Genomic DNA, 17,818 nt, shown 5'->3' on the forward strand with positions numbered 1-17,818 from the left:
CTGAATGACCAAATTGTTCTCAAATACTTATATTTCCTATACTGTAAAACTCTATTTTTCACAAGGAAAACAATCTCATTAAAACTCATCTAAACAACACAAAACTGAATAAGATTAATTTGAATATGTAAACGATCTTTGATACTAATAAGATAAACGATACATTTGCTTCACATAGTAAACCTTGAGTTAGTGGTGGAGCGCCGGAGTACTTTCAAGGGGATGTAAAAAATATATTACTATAATATTACTCTTAGAATTTGAACATGTGACCTACAAGAGCGGTCAAACAAGTTCTCTGGCCTAAAGTCAAACTTTACGAAAGATCTTAATTTTTTTTTTAAAGTTTATTTATTTATTATCTATTTTTCTAGCGTTCCTTAGATACAAAATTATTAATAATTTTCTTATAATCGATAACTCCTAATAAGTCTTTCTTAATTGACAATATAGCTAATCCATTTAACCTTTTTAGCGACATTGTTGATCTTAGGTAAGATTTTATCAATTTTAATTTTGAAATTTTTTTTTCGCTGAAGCGACGGTAACAAAAGTTATTAACATTATTCCATAAGTAATATAGGCATTGAAAAAGAATCAAATCTTTTTATTTGACCGGGTGTATCAATTAAACTGTTATCTTCTAATTGTACTATTTTTCTTAATATTTTTAATTTCGAAAATAAATTTAAACCATCAATATCAAATTGATTATTATGCTTTAAGGAACATTCAAGATTAAGGCAATATTTTTTAAAATTTTCATCATCTAGTGATCTTAGTTTTTACCGATAAATAGAAAACCAAAAATATTTTCATATGCTTCGAATTATTCAAATCTATTTTTAAGTGAAAAATAGCCTTGTCTTCTATGTACAAAGTAATCAACTCCAAAGGACTTTTTGAAAGATTTTGAGATTTTGTTATTAACATTCTCATCAAATTGTTATTTCCTATATATCTTACGTTTCTTACGAAAATCGGATTCGATATTCATTTCAAGTGCAAATTTCGTGGCAGAAATCATAGCAGTTGTAAATCCTTCTTCTCTATACTCGTTATAGAAAGAATGGAAAATCAAACTTTTTCACTTCTACAAACCTTTTTTTAAACTTATAGCCTACTAGGTGTAACAAAAAATGGGGACCCCACAAATGTAAGGCCTAAAGCAATTGCTTTACTTGCTTTATAGACGGGCCACCCCTGGTGACCTAAAGATTAAAGCAATTTTTAACCCTTTTACTAAACATTTTATTATATATTTATATAACTTTGGAAAATCTTTTTTGCTAGTGTATATTAAAACTGCAAATTGTATTTTGGAGTAAGTCGCCATATGTTACGCTCTAGGTAAGTCCTTCAGATAGAGTTCAGAACCAAAGAGTGATCTTTTTGGACTCAAACGACGAAACTAGGTAAAAAATAATAATAACTGACTACCATTTATATATAGTGCAGTAAATAATAGTCTGTTAAGGTATAGCGCATGTAATATATGCGCTATACTCGATATTTACGGTTACAATAATTGACTGCGCATCAATTATATGCGCTATCCATCCTTCACTTCTCTCCTTATTTTTCTTGTCTCTTGCATTATACAGAAGTAATATTTGTTTCACTAATAAACAATCGTAAAATCTTAAAGCAAAATTTATCTTTTTGTTCAAATAACAAGAAGAGGATCACTGAAATTGGGGTGTCAGATGAGGGGTGGGGTAATGAGGAAGTAGTAGCTTCAGATACTTTTACTATTACACATCATTTAATGCTTATCTCTTCCCAACATCAGATCGATCTCACCCAATCACCAGACGCTGCACCCGGTATTTTTCTATCGACGATTACGTCCAAAAAATTGGCGGAATTCAAGGCCAAGTTCAATCTTCCAAATCACGTCGAATTTATCCCGACGGAAGGAGAGTGGTACAGGTTCATAACCTTGGATACTGTGCTCTATACGCCTACCTTTTCTTTATCGGTTATGCTTTTCCCTTCTTCCGTTGGTGGAAGAATTTTATCATCACTACGGCATCTGCCCTTCTCAGCTTGTTCCATACGTCTACAAGATTATTAGAATGCTGACCAAATTTGTCGAGCTGGTCGGGGTCGAACTGACGCTGCAGAATTTGGTGCGTCTATTTGCCCCTAGCTTCTATAGGGGAACGATGCTGAACCTTCTCCACCGTGGAGGAAAATTCTTGATGGTGAAGACGGACGATAAGGCTAGTCATCAACTCTGGCTCAATTTCTTCTATGTCAGGACTGAGGACGTTGTTGCTAACGTCGATGTCTTTCCTGAGGCTTGGAACTACACACGTAAGTGCCCAGTTTTTATTTGCATTCTTTTACTTTCTCGGAATTAGTTGAAGGATTTTCCTTTCCTTGCAGCCAACAACCAGCCTCCCATTAGTCACGCTCATTTCCGATTAGAAATCCTCCCCCATGTCGTAGGAATCCGCGACTAGACGAGCTTCTTCAAGAAGTTCAAACCGGCTCTTCCTTCGACAAGTAACTTCTTCTTTTTGGCCGTGGCCGTTTCACTTTCCGTTGTATGTCGATTCATTCTATTAACTTCAATGGTTGTCTCTTTTTCAGACAAATGGTCTTCTCAGAGGAGCCAGGCACTGATGCCCTCTTTTTGGAGGAAGACTGTTGCACTTTCGGCTTCTTCCCTTGTTGCGACTACTGCACCTTCCGTACCAGCCCCTACCTTGACTATCGCATTACAAGAGCATGCCTCCATTCCGTCCGATGCTTCTGCTCCTCAACACTTTTCACTGGTTGATGAGGATGCCGATATCTCCCTTGAATATGATGGTCTAATGCCCCGTAAGAGGAGAACCATATACGCGGGAGAAGAAAGTCCAATAGCCGTCGACTTAGAGGAGGGCGACTTCACTCTTCGAGAGACGACCGTAGTGCATGTTGGAGAGAGCACTGGGATAGACTCCGAGTGCCTGCACTTGGAGGAGATGAATATAAATGCACCGGTTCGTCTTGCGGGGGAGACAATCGAATGAGGGATGCCTGACGATGGCCTCGCACTTTCGAGTTACGAGAAGCCTTCGTCCTCTAGGGTTGCAGTAGATGTCCCCTCGTCTGCTGGTGATAGAGGGAAGACCGTTGCTATAACTTTACCCTTTTTGTTGACATAATGCAAAACAAGTGTCATTTGTTCTTTATGAAAGACATCCTTAGACCCATCAACCAATATCCCAAGCCATTTGTGTCCTTTTTAGTTTGAGTCAAGTATTTGTTATTATTATTTTAATTAAACAAATAGAGTTAAGTTAAAGGCTAAACAAGGGAAAGTGCATAAAACTTTGTGCCAAAAAATATGGGAAAAAGTAAAGTATGCTAATGGGATCCGATCTTGCATTGTGGGTTAGGGAAAAATAATTTGGGATCCACACCTTACCATTGAACCAGCAAAACATTTTGTAACTGGGTTCTCATATAAATATTGTTATACATTTAATAGATTTCTTAATATAAATAGAGGGTCTAGGCAAAAGCTACTGAGTTTCCGTGAACCATACCTATCATTGTAGATCCGCCCCTGATGGCGACTAAAGTTAATACAAAATATAAATAGTTATGCAGGGAAAAAATATATTTTGGGTAGATCGCCAATAAATAATTACATTAATGGTAACCTATTCGACCTTTATTGTGACTATAGTTGCTACAAAATATCATCACTTATGCGACTAGAGTCGGCATAAAGTTAAGACAAATGTGGCCTAGAGAGTTGCTTTTGAAAGGATAAAATATTTTTGCGGCGACTATAGTAGGTCGCCATTAGAAAGCCAACTTTTGGTGGCGACATTATTTAACTTTAGTGGCAACTTGGGCAGCCACAAAAACAATATATCCTATATAAAGTAACTCTCTTAGTCATAATAGCCTTAACTTTATAGAGACTTTAATTGCCACCAATACTATTCTTTTTGAGATAAATTACCATTTTTTTATTTTAGTTCAAGTCATATCTTATTTTCATAGCTGATTGTAGCCTTGAGCCAAATGTTGATTTTGCGATTTCTTCTTTAGCAGAGTTTGTCAAGTACTATCTGTGAGCACTTAATTTTTTACCGTGTTTGAATATTTTTCGCTCCCGTCTTTCCGCGCGTGTCCCCACCATACCGGTCCCCCATGTCTTGTCCCCCCCTTATTTTTTTTGTCCCCCATGTCTTGTCCCCCCATTATTGTTTGTCCCCCATGCCTTGTCCCCCACGTCTAAACCCCCCATTATTCTTGTCCCCATGCTTTGTCCCCCCATTACTTTTTGTCCCCCCATGCTTGTCCCCCTCCCACATGCATAAAATCAGTCCAAATCCACCCAAAAAACGGGGGGAAAATACACTGCTTTTCTCACTCAAAATCGGATCCGAAAATAGTCCATAAACCAGCTCTGTTTCCACATCAAAACCCCAGCAAAAATCAGTTCAAAACAGAAAAAAAAAAAATAGCCAAAAATCACTCCAAAAAATAGCTCCGAAAATACCTGAAAAACAGCCCTTTTCCAGCAAATATTCGCTGCAAAAATAGCCAAAAAAGGGTGACGAAAATCAGTAAGAAAAAAAGCTATTTTTCCAGCCAAAGAATCCAGCACTAAACCACCCCGAAACAGCCACTATTCCTATGTCAAAAACAGAGGCTACCGGCGAGTTCGGGCTCCTTGTTTGAAGTCGTTGTTCGAGTCACTTGAGGTTCGAAAGCTCCAGTCCGAGGTTTTGTTGCTGTCCGTTTTCTGTGGGCGAGTTTGACAATCGGAGTCCCACTTTGCTGTATACATTTGGAGTTTTATATCAATACACATATTCGAAAAGCTTCACATAAGGTCTCCTCCCCCCTTTAATTAATTTTTTATTTTATTTTTGCTCCTGTTGGTTTAAGTAAAAGTTCTGTCGCTTAATTGATATCTTGTATTAGCATGCCTTTGTTTGTCGTCTTAATTCGCTAATTCATATTCTAGATATTTACTTCATTATTTGCAGTTTCTGTCCATGTCACTTGCATTTGCAGTAATTCTGTTTTGAGCATGTGTCATGGAGTTAAATATTATTTTATCATTAGTTTATTTTTGTGAAAGCTTTGGAGAAGAAAGCTGTAAGAAATTTCACTAAGTCAAATGGGTCAATATGACGTGCTACGTGTGGTTTTGGGCCTAATAATTAAGCCAAGTTGTAGTCAATGAAGCGACCGTGCTAAAACCACGGGACTCGGGGAATGCCTTACACCTTCTCCCCGGTCAACGGAATTCCTTACCCGGATTTTGTTTTGCAGACCAATAATAAAAGAGTCAAATCTTTCCTTTGACTAGGGATTCAAACAAAAGGTGACTTGAAACACCCAAAAAAATCAATTTCAAGTGGCGACTCTGTAAATAAAATAATCCCTATTCAAGTTTGTCACTTTAATTGGAAAAACTCTTTAACCCACCATCCACAATCAATAATACTCATTTCATCATTTTGGGGGTAAAAAGGAGGTGTGACAGTTCTGGCGACTCTGCTGGGGAGCCAAGAATTCGAGCTTGTACATTGACTTTATTTGGCTTTATTAATTTTTGTATATATTGTGATTTATTTGGGACTAATGTGCTACTTGTCCACTTTTTTACTGTCTTGATATTGTTGAACTGTACATATAAATTGTATCCTCTCTCGCATCCCACTGAGTCTTCTGATAATTAGTTATGTTGTGTTTGCCTACCAGCATCACAAAATTTCTGTCTTGAGATAAAGCCAGTTAACCTACCAGCTTCTGGTGAAGGATTTAGTCACACATGTTTAGGCGGGAGAGCCGTTAGCTAGTCAGTGTTGTTCTAACTGGTAATGCTTGACGCTCCTCGGCTCGGATTGTCCGCCCGAGTAAGCCAGGTCTAGATACCATCTCCTTTAGGATTTGCAAACTTAGAAGAAGAAGCCACAAGCAATGAATATCCCTAGTAGGCTACGCTTTATTTGCATCATGTGCATTTGACTTAGCAGCAGTCGACTCATGAGCCGAGTTCTGTTTTAGGACAGGTACCTGGGCGAGACCATTATGTCATGTTATGTGCTACTTGTTGCATTGTTTGAGAGGCTTGCATGTCGACTGGCTTTATCATATATCAGTTGAACGAAGAGAGAAAAAATAATGTGGTTTAGTGCATATGGTTTTTAAAGATTAATTTTCATAAATAAATAAAAAAATAGTGTATTTCCACCGAACTACGCGGGTCTGATTCTCACCGGATGTGAGATACGTAGGCAAACCTCATCGGTTCCGGCCCCAATTTTAAATAAAAAAATTCAAAAATATTTTTCTTTTCCTTAATTCCCTGTTTACAATTCTTTCCAGAGAAAAAAAAATAAAAAATAAAAAATAAACCCAAAAATATTTTTTATAGTCCCACAGTTGAGTTTTTTTTATATTCTTTTATGGAGTCAAAACCCGAGAAATCAGAATTTTTGTGTGTCAATAATATGTTTGATCAAATCCTAACCCCGTGTCAGCGACAGGTATACCATGAGTGGGGAAAGAGGTAGGTCTGAAAAGAGGCCCAGATCAGAAGGGATACCAGATTTTCTGATTGTCGATCAAATACCACAGTTGTTGTGGGATTGGTGGAGAGACTTTAAGGAATATGAGCGGAACCAGATAAAGAAATACTTGGGACATTTGGTTCACATGATTACGATAAAGCCCAGGAGTAATGTGATTGAAGCTTTGATTCCGCATTGGGATCCTGAAAATAATGTGTTCCGTTTTACCGACTGTGAAATGACTCCGACCTTGGAGAAAATCTCCCATTTCCAGGGGTGGGGCCGCAACCTTCGCCGCCAAAGGCCCATAGTACCAAAAAATATGAATGAGGGTAGGTTTCTAAAGCTTTTGAACATAAATTACGGACAATATGAAGGTCTAGGAGTCAAATGGGTTAAGTTGGGCCTTTTGTTTCAGTTGTATGGCCTAGAATGCAATTTCGAAAGGAATGTGGAAAAATTGAAATCGAGGAAGATAAGGAAACATAGAAGATACATAGAAGGTTTGCATTTATGGTCACTTTTTTGGGGCGTGTAGTTTTCCCGGAAAGAGAGGGACGCATTGACATCCGTTTGGCAGGTGTAGTTGAGGCTCTGACCTCAGAAGGGAGTGATTATACTTTGGTTCCTATGATTCTTTCTTGCATTTTTCGTGCTTTAACTAGATGTAAAATGGGCGCGCGAAACTTCGATGGTTGCAACATTTTGTTACAGATATGGTTTTTGGAGCATTTCTATCGTCATCCTACGATCACTAATTTTAGTGAGTTATGGCCCAATCATACTTACGATCACCAGAAAAGGATTGATAAATGTGACTTACCAGAGGGGATTGGCGCCTGGAAAGAACTACTTCTTACTCTGTCTGCCAAACGGATCACTTGGAACTATGATTGGTTCTCCTCCAAAGAGGTCATTTGTGAGTCTGCATACCACTCTTATTTGGTACTCATAGGATTGGATGGTGTTCAGTCTTATGCTCCACTTCGGGTAATGCGCCAATTTGCACGACTACAGGAGGTGCCACCAACACGAGATATGAGCAAGTTCTGTTATGATTTTGGTAAAGATCAACCTCATGACGAAGAAGAAATTATGAAAATTTGGTATGCAAGTAAAGTCTCGGAGTTGAATGATATGGTAGAAGACCGCGATCGTGGAGAGGTGATCCCTGAATATATTACCTGGTTTCATAACCCTTCGTTTCTTAGAGATAGGATTGAAGGATCCAACAGGAGGAGAAACGATCAAAGAGCTATAGAAAGGTTAAAAGAGGAATTGGAGCATTCCCGGATGACCATATCTAAACAACAAGCCCAAATGCAGGCCGGAGTCGCTCAGATTCGTTTAAATATTGAGAAAGATTATCAATCGGCCTTACAGGGCATGGATAAAGATCTAAAGCATGCTAAAAATGAGGCGGCCCGCTTAGAAGAAGAATTGGCAAGCACTATTGGTTTAGTTAGAAGAGTTGAGGCAAATAAAAATGCTGAAATGTGTAAGCTGCAAGAAGACTTGAGTATCATTGAAGAGGATGCGCACCAACAACAATTAGAGTTTGATCAACAGAGAGAGCAGTTTGCAAGGGAAAAGGCCCATTGGATACGTTCAAAGGGTCAGTTTCTTGCACAATTGGAAGAAACGAAAAGTCATCAACATGCAGATTTTGAGGTTGAGCGGCGTCAGTGGATGATTGAGAGAGCTGTGCTAAACCGCCGGATTGAAGAATATGAGGGACGCGAGACTGATATGGGTAACGCCCTCAACACTACCCAGATATGGTTGCAGAATTGTCACATGAATATGGGGCAAGCTAGAGAGCAAGTACTTCAATTGGCAGAGAAAGCAGCATATATCCATGATGATCATCGTCATCTAAACAATGAGCAAGTTGGTCAACAGGCACGTGCCCTCGTTCCACAATTGTCGGGAGTGTTTCAGAATTTGTACGAGATGTTGGGGGGAGAGTGGAGGCCAAGGGATGCAGATCATTGATGATATCAGTTTAAGAAAGAATGCTAATGAAGATTAAAGTTTTAGTGGAGTCAATTAGTTTTTAGTTTCATTTTGCATTTGTCGTATTTTCAATTTTATATTTGTCGCATTTTCAGTCATATTTATGTCTTTAGAGTCGTTTTGAAAAAAAAAAAAAAAATTATTATTTTGTCTTTCCTGAACTACGTAATGATCTGATTCATGCGGCGACATGATACGTAGGCAACCCACAAAAGGTTCGATCAAAATATTTTTTCAATGATTCTAAGATGATGGATCAAAATGAGGCGTGAGTAATAAAAAAATAAATAAATAAAAAAAAATAATAAATAAATAAAAAATAAATAAATAAATAAATAAATTAAAAAAAAAAAAGCGTCAATAAGAAGCTACCTCATAAGCCGGAATGAAACATGAAGCCTCCAAAAGCATGTTAGAAATATTGACAATGATAGGAGCATGGCACATTATGTGATTCATATCTATAAAATGCTTAACCCTAACACGTTTGCGGTCTCTTATCTAGTAAGCTTAGGGTGGTTGGTTTGTGGTGAAACTGGCAACACACCATTACTTCACTAGATCTAAGGGAGCGGTAGTAATGGCCAACGATGATGAGATCGAGTTGATCAGTGACGATCCACAAGGTCAATCAGTTGAACAAGAGTCAGAGGAAATAAGAAAATTGAGACAACAATTGTCTGATGTGTATCAAGCTTGGGTGTCTGGTCAGCCTCCACCCCGTGGTCCCTCAGAGGGAACTTCCACCGTACCCCTGGTCACTCAACCACCGCCTCATGCAACGAGCGACCACATCCTACCACCAGGGTATGTGCCAAACTACAGCCTCCACGTTGCTCCCGGTACCTCTAATGTGCGACCTCCAGTCGCACCGGTCAGGAACACTCCTCTAGTCGTGTCTGGCGCACCGGCATACACAATCCCGCCTCCACATCCTGTGACGAGGCCAATCAACGAGCCACCATCTCATGCTTATGATGGCCAATACTACTCTCCAAACATGGCTTTCGGGGTTTCGGCTCCATATAATCAGACTCCTCAGTACGAGTCACCAATGGAAAATGAAAAGCCTGCCAAGACGGTTGAGTCGGATGAGATGGCCAGGAAAATGAAAAGTCTTGAACAGAACATAAAGAACATGCAAGGACTAGGGGGTCACAAAAGTGTTTCGTTCAGTGATTTATGCATGTTCCCTCACATCCATTTGCCACCAGGGTTCAAGACCCCAAAATTCGAGAAATATGATGGGCACGGCGACCCTATTGCCCATTTGAAAAGGTACTGCAACCAACTGAGGGGTGCAGGTGGAAAAGAAGAATTGCTGATGGCTTATTTTGGAGAAAGTCTTGTGGGAGTAGCCTCTGAATGGTTCATTGACCAAGATATCTCTCACTGGCATGTCTGGGATGACATGGCCCAAGCCTTCGTCAAACAATTTCAATACAACATAGATATTGCACCGGATCGCAATTCCCTGTCCAATATGAAGAAAAAGCCGACTGAAAGCTTTAGGGAGTACGCAATCAAGTGGAGGGAGCAAGCAGCTAGAGTCAAGCCACCCATGGATAACCACGAGTTGATTACTGTTTTTCTGGAGGCCCAAGAGCCTGATTACTTTCAGAACATGATGTCCGCAATGGGTAGACCTTTTGCAGAAGCGATCAAAATAGGAGAAATGGTCGAAAATGGCCTCAAGACTGGCAGAATTGTAAGTCAAGCTGCTCTCAAAGCCACCACCCAGGCTATCCAAAATGGGTCGGGAAGTTTGGCAAATAGAAAGAAAAGAGATGAAGGGTCCATGATGACTTCGGGATCCAGGGAAGTTCAAAGAGGGGCATCGCACCCTTATGTGCAAGCTCAGCAGGGGCACTCCATCTACCCTCAACATTACTATCCCCCGCCAATTTCTCAGTACTCTTTGGGACCGCCACAATACACAGTGTTTAATGCTCAATCATATGCTCGTCCTCCTAATCAACAGGTACGGGCACCAGCTCCAAGATTACCCCGACCTCAGCAGCAAAATTTTCGGGCACCCTACAACGCTCGTCCTAGGCAGGATTATGGCCGAGAGCAGAGGCCAGTGGAAAAATTTACTCCATTGGCGGAATCATACTCTAGTCTGTTCCAAAAGTTGAAGCAGATAGGAGTGATTGGACCCATCGCTCCCCACCATATGCATCCCGATTCACATGGATTTCAAGCAAACGCTAGATGTGAATATCATTCAGGTGCTCCGGGGCATAGCACTGATGATTGTTGGACCTTGAAAAGAGCCGTAGAAAGACTCATTGTTGAAAAATTGATTGTAGTCACGAATGGTGAGGACCCTCCTAATGTGACCAATAACCCGTTACCAGTACACAATGATGTTCATTTTGTGGGAATGATTGGCCGAGATCATGAATACAAGCCGGTTGGTCGAGCAGAAATGACAGTGGTAACAATTCAAGAGGGAACCAAACTGGAAGTAAATCCAAGCCTAGATGCACCGTTGATTGTGAAAGGTGCTCAGGGCTCAGAAGGGGCAATTTTATATGTTCCAAAAATCTCGAGGTTGGAGGTTCACTCCAATGCTCAAAGCCCAAAGTTATACGTCCTTGGAGGTCACCCCATCACAAAGGAGAATCAGGGCGGTACGACGAGTATAATAGAGCCAATCATAATCAAGCCTGCCACACAACCCCGTATAACAAATACGAAAACCATCCCTTGGAACTACAACAAAACTGTAGTAACCTACAAAGGTAAGGAAATCATAGAAGAAGTGGGGGAAATTGGAGGTTTGACTCGATCAGGAAGGTGTTACTCTCCAGAAGAGTTGAGGAAGGCTAAGCAAATCAGAGAAGGCCAAATGCCAATAAAGAAACCGGTCACTGAAGAAGAGGCGGAGGAGTTTTTGAAAAAGATGAAAGTTCACGATTACTCAATCATTGACCAGCTGAGAAAGACTCCTGCCCAAATCTCTCTGTTATCTCTGCTTATACACTCAGGAGAGCATGCCCGTGTACTAATCAAAATCCTGAACGAGGCACATGTCTCAGAAAATACCACTGTGAATCAATTAGAGAAGATGGCCAATAGATTTTTTGAGGTGAACAGAATTTCCTTTACTGATGATGAACTTCCTGAGGAGGGAGCCGGTCACAATAGGGCTTTGCACTTGACTGTCAAATGCGAGGGGCATTATGTGAAGCGAGTCATGGTTGATGGAGGCTCGAGTGTAGATGTATGCCCCCTTTCTACCTTGAAAAGAATGAAGATCAATACAGACAGGATCCGACCCAGCAATGTTCTCATCCGGGCTTTTGATGGCTCAGCGAGGGATACCATTGGGGAGATCGACCTGACCATGACGATTGGGCCTGTTGATTTTGAAATTGTCTTCCAAGTATTGGACATGAAAACTTCTTATAACTTGCTTCTTGGAAGGCCATGGATCCATACAGCCCGAGCTGTGCCATCCACTTTGCATCAGATGCTCAAATTCGAGCACAACATGCAAGAAATTATTGTTCACGGAGAAGACGAGTCATCCATTTATAAAGACCCGTTAATCCCATGTATTGAGGCCAAGGAAGGATGTGAGTCCATTGTCTATCAGGCTTTCGAAGTGGTTGTTGTGGACCATGTTGAGGAAGGAAAACCCATTCTACATCCGCGTCTCTCTGCCACATCTGTAATGGTGGCTGCACTTATGATGAGACAAGGTTATGAGCCAGGAAAAGGTTTGGGGGCATCATTGCAAGGAATTTCAGAACCCATTTCTCCTTTCAGTAACAGGGGTACTTTTGGTTTAGGCTTCAGGCCAACACAAGCAGACAAAGACAAAGCCAAGCACTGCAAGAAGCAAGGGTGGGTCTTGCAGCAACCTATCCCTCACATTTTCCACACTTTTGTCAAGCCACGATTCAAATATGGTGAAAATTCCGAGGCGCATGCAAACATTGATGAAATTTGCCAAGACCTCAGGCAGATGTTTTTTGAAGTGAACATGATCCATGCGGGAGAAGGCACTAGTCGTGCCGATATGCAACTAATTGGCCCAGAAACCATGCTCAATAACTGGGAAGCAACTCCTCTCCCCATAAGGAAGGAGTTTTGGTAGTTGACTTTTGCAGCTTCTTTCTTTTGTACTTTGGGTTACTTCCAGGGTTGTAATCCGAATATCTTAGTATGATTGTTTTATTTTGATGTTAACCCTCATATCCTTTCGAATTCAATGAAATGCAGTTCAGTTTCGTGTTAAATTTTGTATATTTTCCTTTTCCTAATTCCTGCCATTTTTATTTCCATTTCAGTGTTGTTAATGCCGGCTTTAATAACATGACATGCATGCGGAATTCACGCCCAGATCTCAAAAGGCTGTCTAAATTCGAAATAATGCATCAAGAGGTCGAATATGATGAAGATAAGGTCTTTGATGAAATAAAAAGAGAGTTGGAACAATTTGAAAACAAGCCTAGGCCCAACCTCAATGAAACTGAGCCAATCAATATCGGAGGTCATGAAGAAGTTAGAGAAACAAAGATAAGCATTCACACTGAACAAAAAACCAAAGATGCCTTGATTCAGCTTTTATTTGAGTATAGAGATGTGTTTGCCTGGTCTTATGATGATATGCCTGGTTTAAGCGTCGATTTAGTGGTTCATAAACTTCCCACGTATCCTGATTTTCCACCAGTCCAACAGAAGCAGCAAAAATTTAAAACGGACATGAGTGATAAAATCAAAGAGGAAATAATGAAGCAGTTGAGCGCCAATGTTGTCAGAGCTGTACGATACACCACCTGGGTGGCAAATGTTGTGCCCGTGCCAAAGAAAGATGGAAAAACTAGAGTCTGTGTTGACTACAGAGACCTGAACAAAGCAAGCCCGAAGGATAATTTTCCTTTGCCGAACATCCATATTCTTGTAGATAATTGCGCAAAGCATGAGATACAGTCGTTCGTGGATTGCTATGCTGGGTACCACCAGATTCTAATGGATGAGGGTGATGCAGAAAAGACCGCTTTCACCACTCCATGGGGTACCTATTGTTACAGGGTCATGCCATTCGGTTTAAAGAATGCAGGGGCAACTTACATGAGGGCCATGACCACCATTTTTCACGACATGATGCACAAAGAGATTGAAGTATATGTCGATGATGTCATCATAAAATCAAAGACACAGGCTGACCACGTGAATGATTTGGAAAAGTTCTTCAAACGGCTTCGAAGGTATGACCTTAAGCTCAATCCAGCCAAATGTGCGTTTGGGGTTCCATCTGGGAAACTCCTCGGTTTTATAGTCAGTCGGAGAGGCATCGAATTGGATCCATCTAAGATAAAGTCCATTCGAGATCTGCCACCCCCGAAGAACAAAAAGGAGGTCATGAGTTTGCTCGGAAGGTTGAACTACATCAGTAGGTTCATCGCTCAGCTCACAACCACGTGCGAGCCCATCTTTAAGTTGCTGAAAAAGAATGCTGCAATCAAGTGGACAGACGATTGCCAAAATGCTTTTGACAGGATCAAAGATTATCTATCAAAACCCCCTGTACTGGTCCCACCTGAACCTGGTAGACCTTTGTTTTTATATCTATCGGTGATGGATAATTCTTTTGGATGCGTTCTGGGGCAACATGATGCGACATGCAAAAAGGAACAAGCAATATATTATTTGAGCAAGAAGTTCACAAATTATGAGGTTAAGTATACCCTTTTAGAAAGGACATGTTGTGCTTTGACTTGGGTCGCTCAGAAGTTGAGACATTATCTCTTGGCCTATACTACTTACCTCATATCCAGAATGGATCCTCTGAAGTATATTTTCCAAAAGCCAATGCCCACCGGCAGGCTCGCAAAATGGCAAATCCTACTTACAGAGTTCGACATCGTCTATGTCACTCGCACTGCAATGAAAGCACAGGCTTTGGCCGATCATTTGGCAGAGAATCCAGTTGATGATGAGTACAAGCCACTTACCACATACTTCCCAGACGAAGAGGTCAACTCAATAGAGGAAGTAGTTCCAGACGACAACCCTCTATGGAAAATGTATTTTGATGGAGCTGTCAATATCAAAGGAGTTGGGATCGGGGCAATCCTCATCTCACCTATTGGACAGTATTACCCTGCAACAGCCCGACTTCGGTTCTTCTGTACCAATAATACGGCAGAATACGAAGCATGTATCATGGGTTTGAAAATGGCCCTCGATCTGGATGTGCACGAACTATTGGTTATGGGAGATTCTGACTTGCTTATCCGGCAAGCCCAAGGTGAATGGGAGACTCGAGACATCAAGCTTATTCCATACAGACAATGTGTACAAGATTTGAGCAAAAGATTCAAATCCATCGAGTTCAGGTACATTCCCAGGTTTCACAACGAGCTAGCAGATGCTTTGGCTACTTTAGCCTCGATGCTCCCTTATCCGGGAAACACCCATATCGATCCACTAGAAATCCAAATTCGGAATCAACACGGTTACTGCAATACAATTGAGACAGAACCAGATGGTGAACCATGGTATCATGACATAAAACGATTCCTGAAAATGAGAGAATACCCAGAGCACGCTAAGGGAGATCAAAAAAGAACTATAAGGAGGCTCGCCAACGGTTTCTTCCTGAGTGGGGAAATTTTGTACAAAAGGACCCCAGATTTGAACTTGTTGAGATGTGTAGATACAACAGAAGCTAAGCGGATCATGAGTGAAGTACATTCGGGGGTATGCGGACCTCACATGAATGGATATGTTTTGGCGAAGAAGATTCTGCGGGCAGGGTATTATTGGCTTACAATGGAGCGAGATTGCTTCAGTTTTGTTCGCAAGTGTCACCAATGCCAGATTCATGGTGACCTGATCCACTCGCCACCTTCAGAGTTGCATCCCATGTCCTCTCCTTGGCCTTTCGTTGCTTGGGGAATGGATGTTATTGGGCCAATTGAGCCAAAGGCTTCAAATGGGCATAGATTCATTTTGGTTGCAATTGATTACTTCACCAAGTGGGTGGAAGCCGTCACTTTCAAAGCAGTCACCAAGAAAACAGTGTTAGACTTTGTTCATTCCAACATCATCTGCCGCTTTGGTATCCCAAATACCATTATCACTGACAATGCAGCCAATCTCAATAGTCATTTGATGAAGGAAGTATGCGAGCAATTTAAAATTATGCATCGCCATTCTACCCCTTACCGGCCAAAAGCCAATGGAGCCGTTGAAGCAGCGAACAAGAACATCAAGAAGATTCTTAGGAAAATGGTCCAAGGCTCGAGACAATGGCATGAAAAGTTGCCTTTTGCTCTCCTGGGATACCGCACGACTGCTCGCACATCGGTCGGTGCAACTCCTTATCTGTTGGTATATGGGACAGAAGCTGTAATACCGGCTGAAGTCGAAATTCCCTCTCTTCGGATCATTGTGGAGTCGGAGATTGAAGATGCAGAATGGGTAAAGACCCGTTTAGAACAACTAATGTTGATTGATGAGAAACGGCTAGCAGCAGTGTGCTTTGGCCAGTTATACCAGCAAAGAATGGCACGCGCTTACAACAAGAAAGTGCGTCCAAGGTACTTTGAGGTAGGCCAACTCGTCCTGAAACGCGTTCTTCCACACCAAGTAGAAGCTAAAGGAAAGTTCGCCCCAAACTGGAAAGGACCGTACATCATCAAGAAAGTGTTACCAAAAGGGGCCTTGCACTTGGTAGATGAAGAAGGACGGCTACCAGATATGACTATTAATGCAGATGCAGTCAAAAGATATTATGTATGATATATACCCACTGTGGAACTTTCGTGCATGATTTTCTTAGATCGAGATGACGAAGGCTACCATTGCTCGCTATTCCAAGAAAGTGTCACCCTTTTGTTACCCCTTTCAAGTTGTATTTTTCTTCTTCCTTTGTTTTCCACTTTTTGGAACATGTGTACTTAAAAAAAAAAAAGAAGAGCAAATTTTCTGAGTTATTGAACTACGTCCGACCTGATTCCGAAAGGATACGTAGGCAGCCTTACCCCGGGTTCGGTCCCATTGCTACAAAAATCCATATTCCTAATATTCCAAAACTGGGGCAGAAGTTTGTTTTATCTTACAGTTTTCCCTGTAGAAACAGTTCCAAAGGTCGTAATTCAGTTCAAGGTTCCTTTCGCCTTTTTCCTGTCAAGAACTTCTGATCGATCTTTGAGAATACTTGAAGTCCCCATGCCAGGGGCATCAGCCAACCTTCCGTGGGTCGTATTTTAGTAAAAAAAAAAAAAAAAAAAAAAAAAAAGAAAAAAAAGAAAAAAGAAGAAGAAATGAGAGAGTCTTATCGGTGAAAACCCGTATGGGCACTATAAGGCGCCAGTGATTAGAGAAATGAGAGAGGTCAGTTAGTGAAAACCCGCAAAGGGCGCTACTAACCGAATGAGGGTCTTCCATGCGCAGACATGAGTACAACTAAGACAGTTTCAAGATGAACATTTGCGACGTATTTTGAGAATTAGACAGCTCAGACAGATCAGGCGTCCAATCCAAAATGCATGTCATGATTCATTGAAGTCGGCACATATCTCCAGATAAGTCTCCTTATTTCTCTCCCCGAAAGGGACACCTTTTATTTAGACACAATTCCTTTTTCATTTTCCAATTGCTTTTCTATTCTTTTCCACAATTTTTCTTAGATTCTCTTTCGGTCTAATCTTGCATCAAGAGCAAAGCAAAGATGGCTGCGAAACTGGCTATAACTTTCCCGTAATACCAAGCATAAATTTGGAGCATATACGGCATAGACGAAGGCAGGAATCCATATGTGATCTCTTTTTGATAAGGCAGACAAAGTGTCTCAAAGAAACTGAAAAGGTCTCTTGAGCAAGACTTGCTTCATGGAAAAGTTGATAAGCACTACAGAAAAACATTGGTTTTAGGTGAAAGACCACTAAGTTTGATTTTAAAGGAAACAGCCAGGGGCACCGTCAGAAAGACAATGTCTCCAGAAAGCGATACAGAGTATTCGGGAACCTCGGTATCACACTGACAAAATCAGTTCTTCGACAGCAGAGGGGTGAATTCGAACTACTAAGGGCATCAAGGCCACAAACCGACCACCACTCTAAAAACTCACAAATTTTTCTTTGTTTGAAGCAGGATCAAAGCGGTGCAAAATGGCGATTTTCAACGGGCGAATGTCACCAAAGGTAGTTTTCGTTAAAATCTCCACTTTCCTTTATTTGCAGCATGCATCACTACTGTTCATACCTCCCATTTTTGTAGCTTAACCCAGGTAGAACCATTTCGCC

General features: G+C 40.9%; 1 protein-coding gene across 1 annotated transcript in view; it reads left to right on the forward strand.

Annotated features, from left to right (window-relative positions):
- The first annotated feature begins 8,030 nt into the window (after nucleotides 1–8,030).
- Nucleotides 8,031–17,818, forward strand: part of LOC138903299 (uncharacterized) — a 32,837-nt gene continuing 23,049 nt past the window's right edge. Inside the window, exons 1-4 of the mRNA XM_070191244.1 lie at nucleotides 8,031–8,470; nucleotides 9,114–9,359; nucleotides 12,330–12,565; nucleotides 13,345–15,269. Of these exons, the coding sequence (XP_070047345.1) occupies nucleotides 8,031–8,470; nucleotides 9,114–9,359; nucleotides 12,330–12,565; nucleotides 13,345–15,269 (2,847 nt within the window). The remainder of the gene's footprint in view (nucleotides 8,471–9,113; nucleotides 9,360–12,329; nucleotides 12,566–13,344; nucleotides 15,270–17,818) is intronic.

This window comes from Nicotiana tomentosiformis, chromosome 12, assembly GCF_000390325.3.
Source record: "Nicotiana tomentosiformis chromosome 12, ASM39032v3, whole genome shotgun sequence".
NCBI lineage: Eukaryota > Viridiplantae > Streptophyta > Magnoliopsida > Solanales > Solanaceae > Nicotiana > Nicotiana tomentosiformis.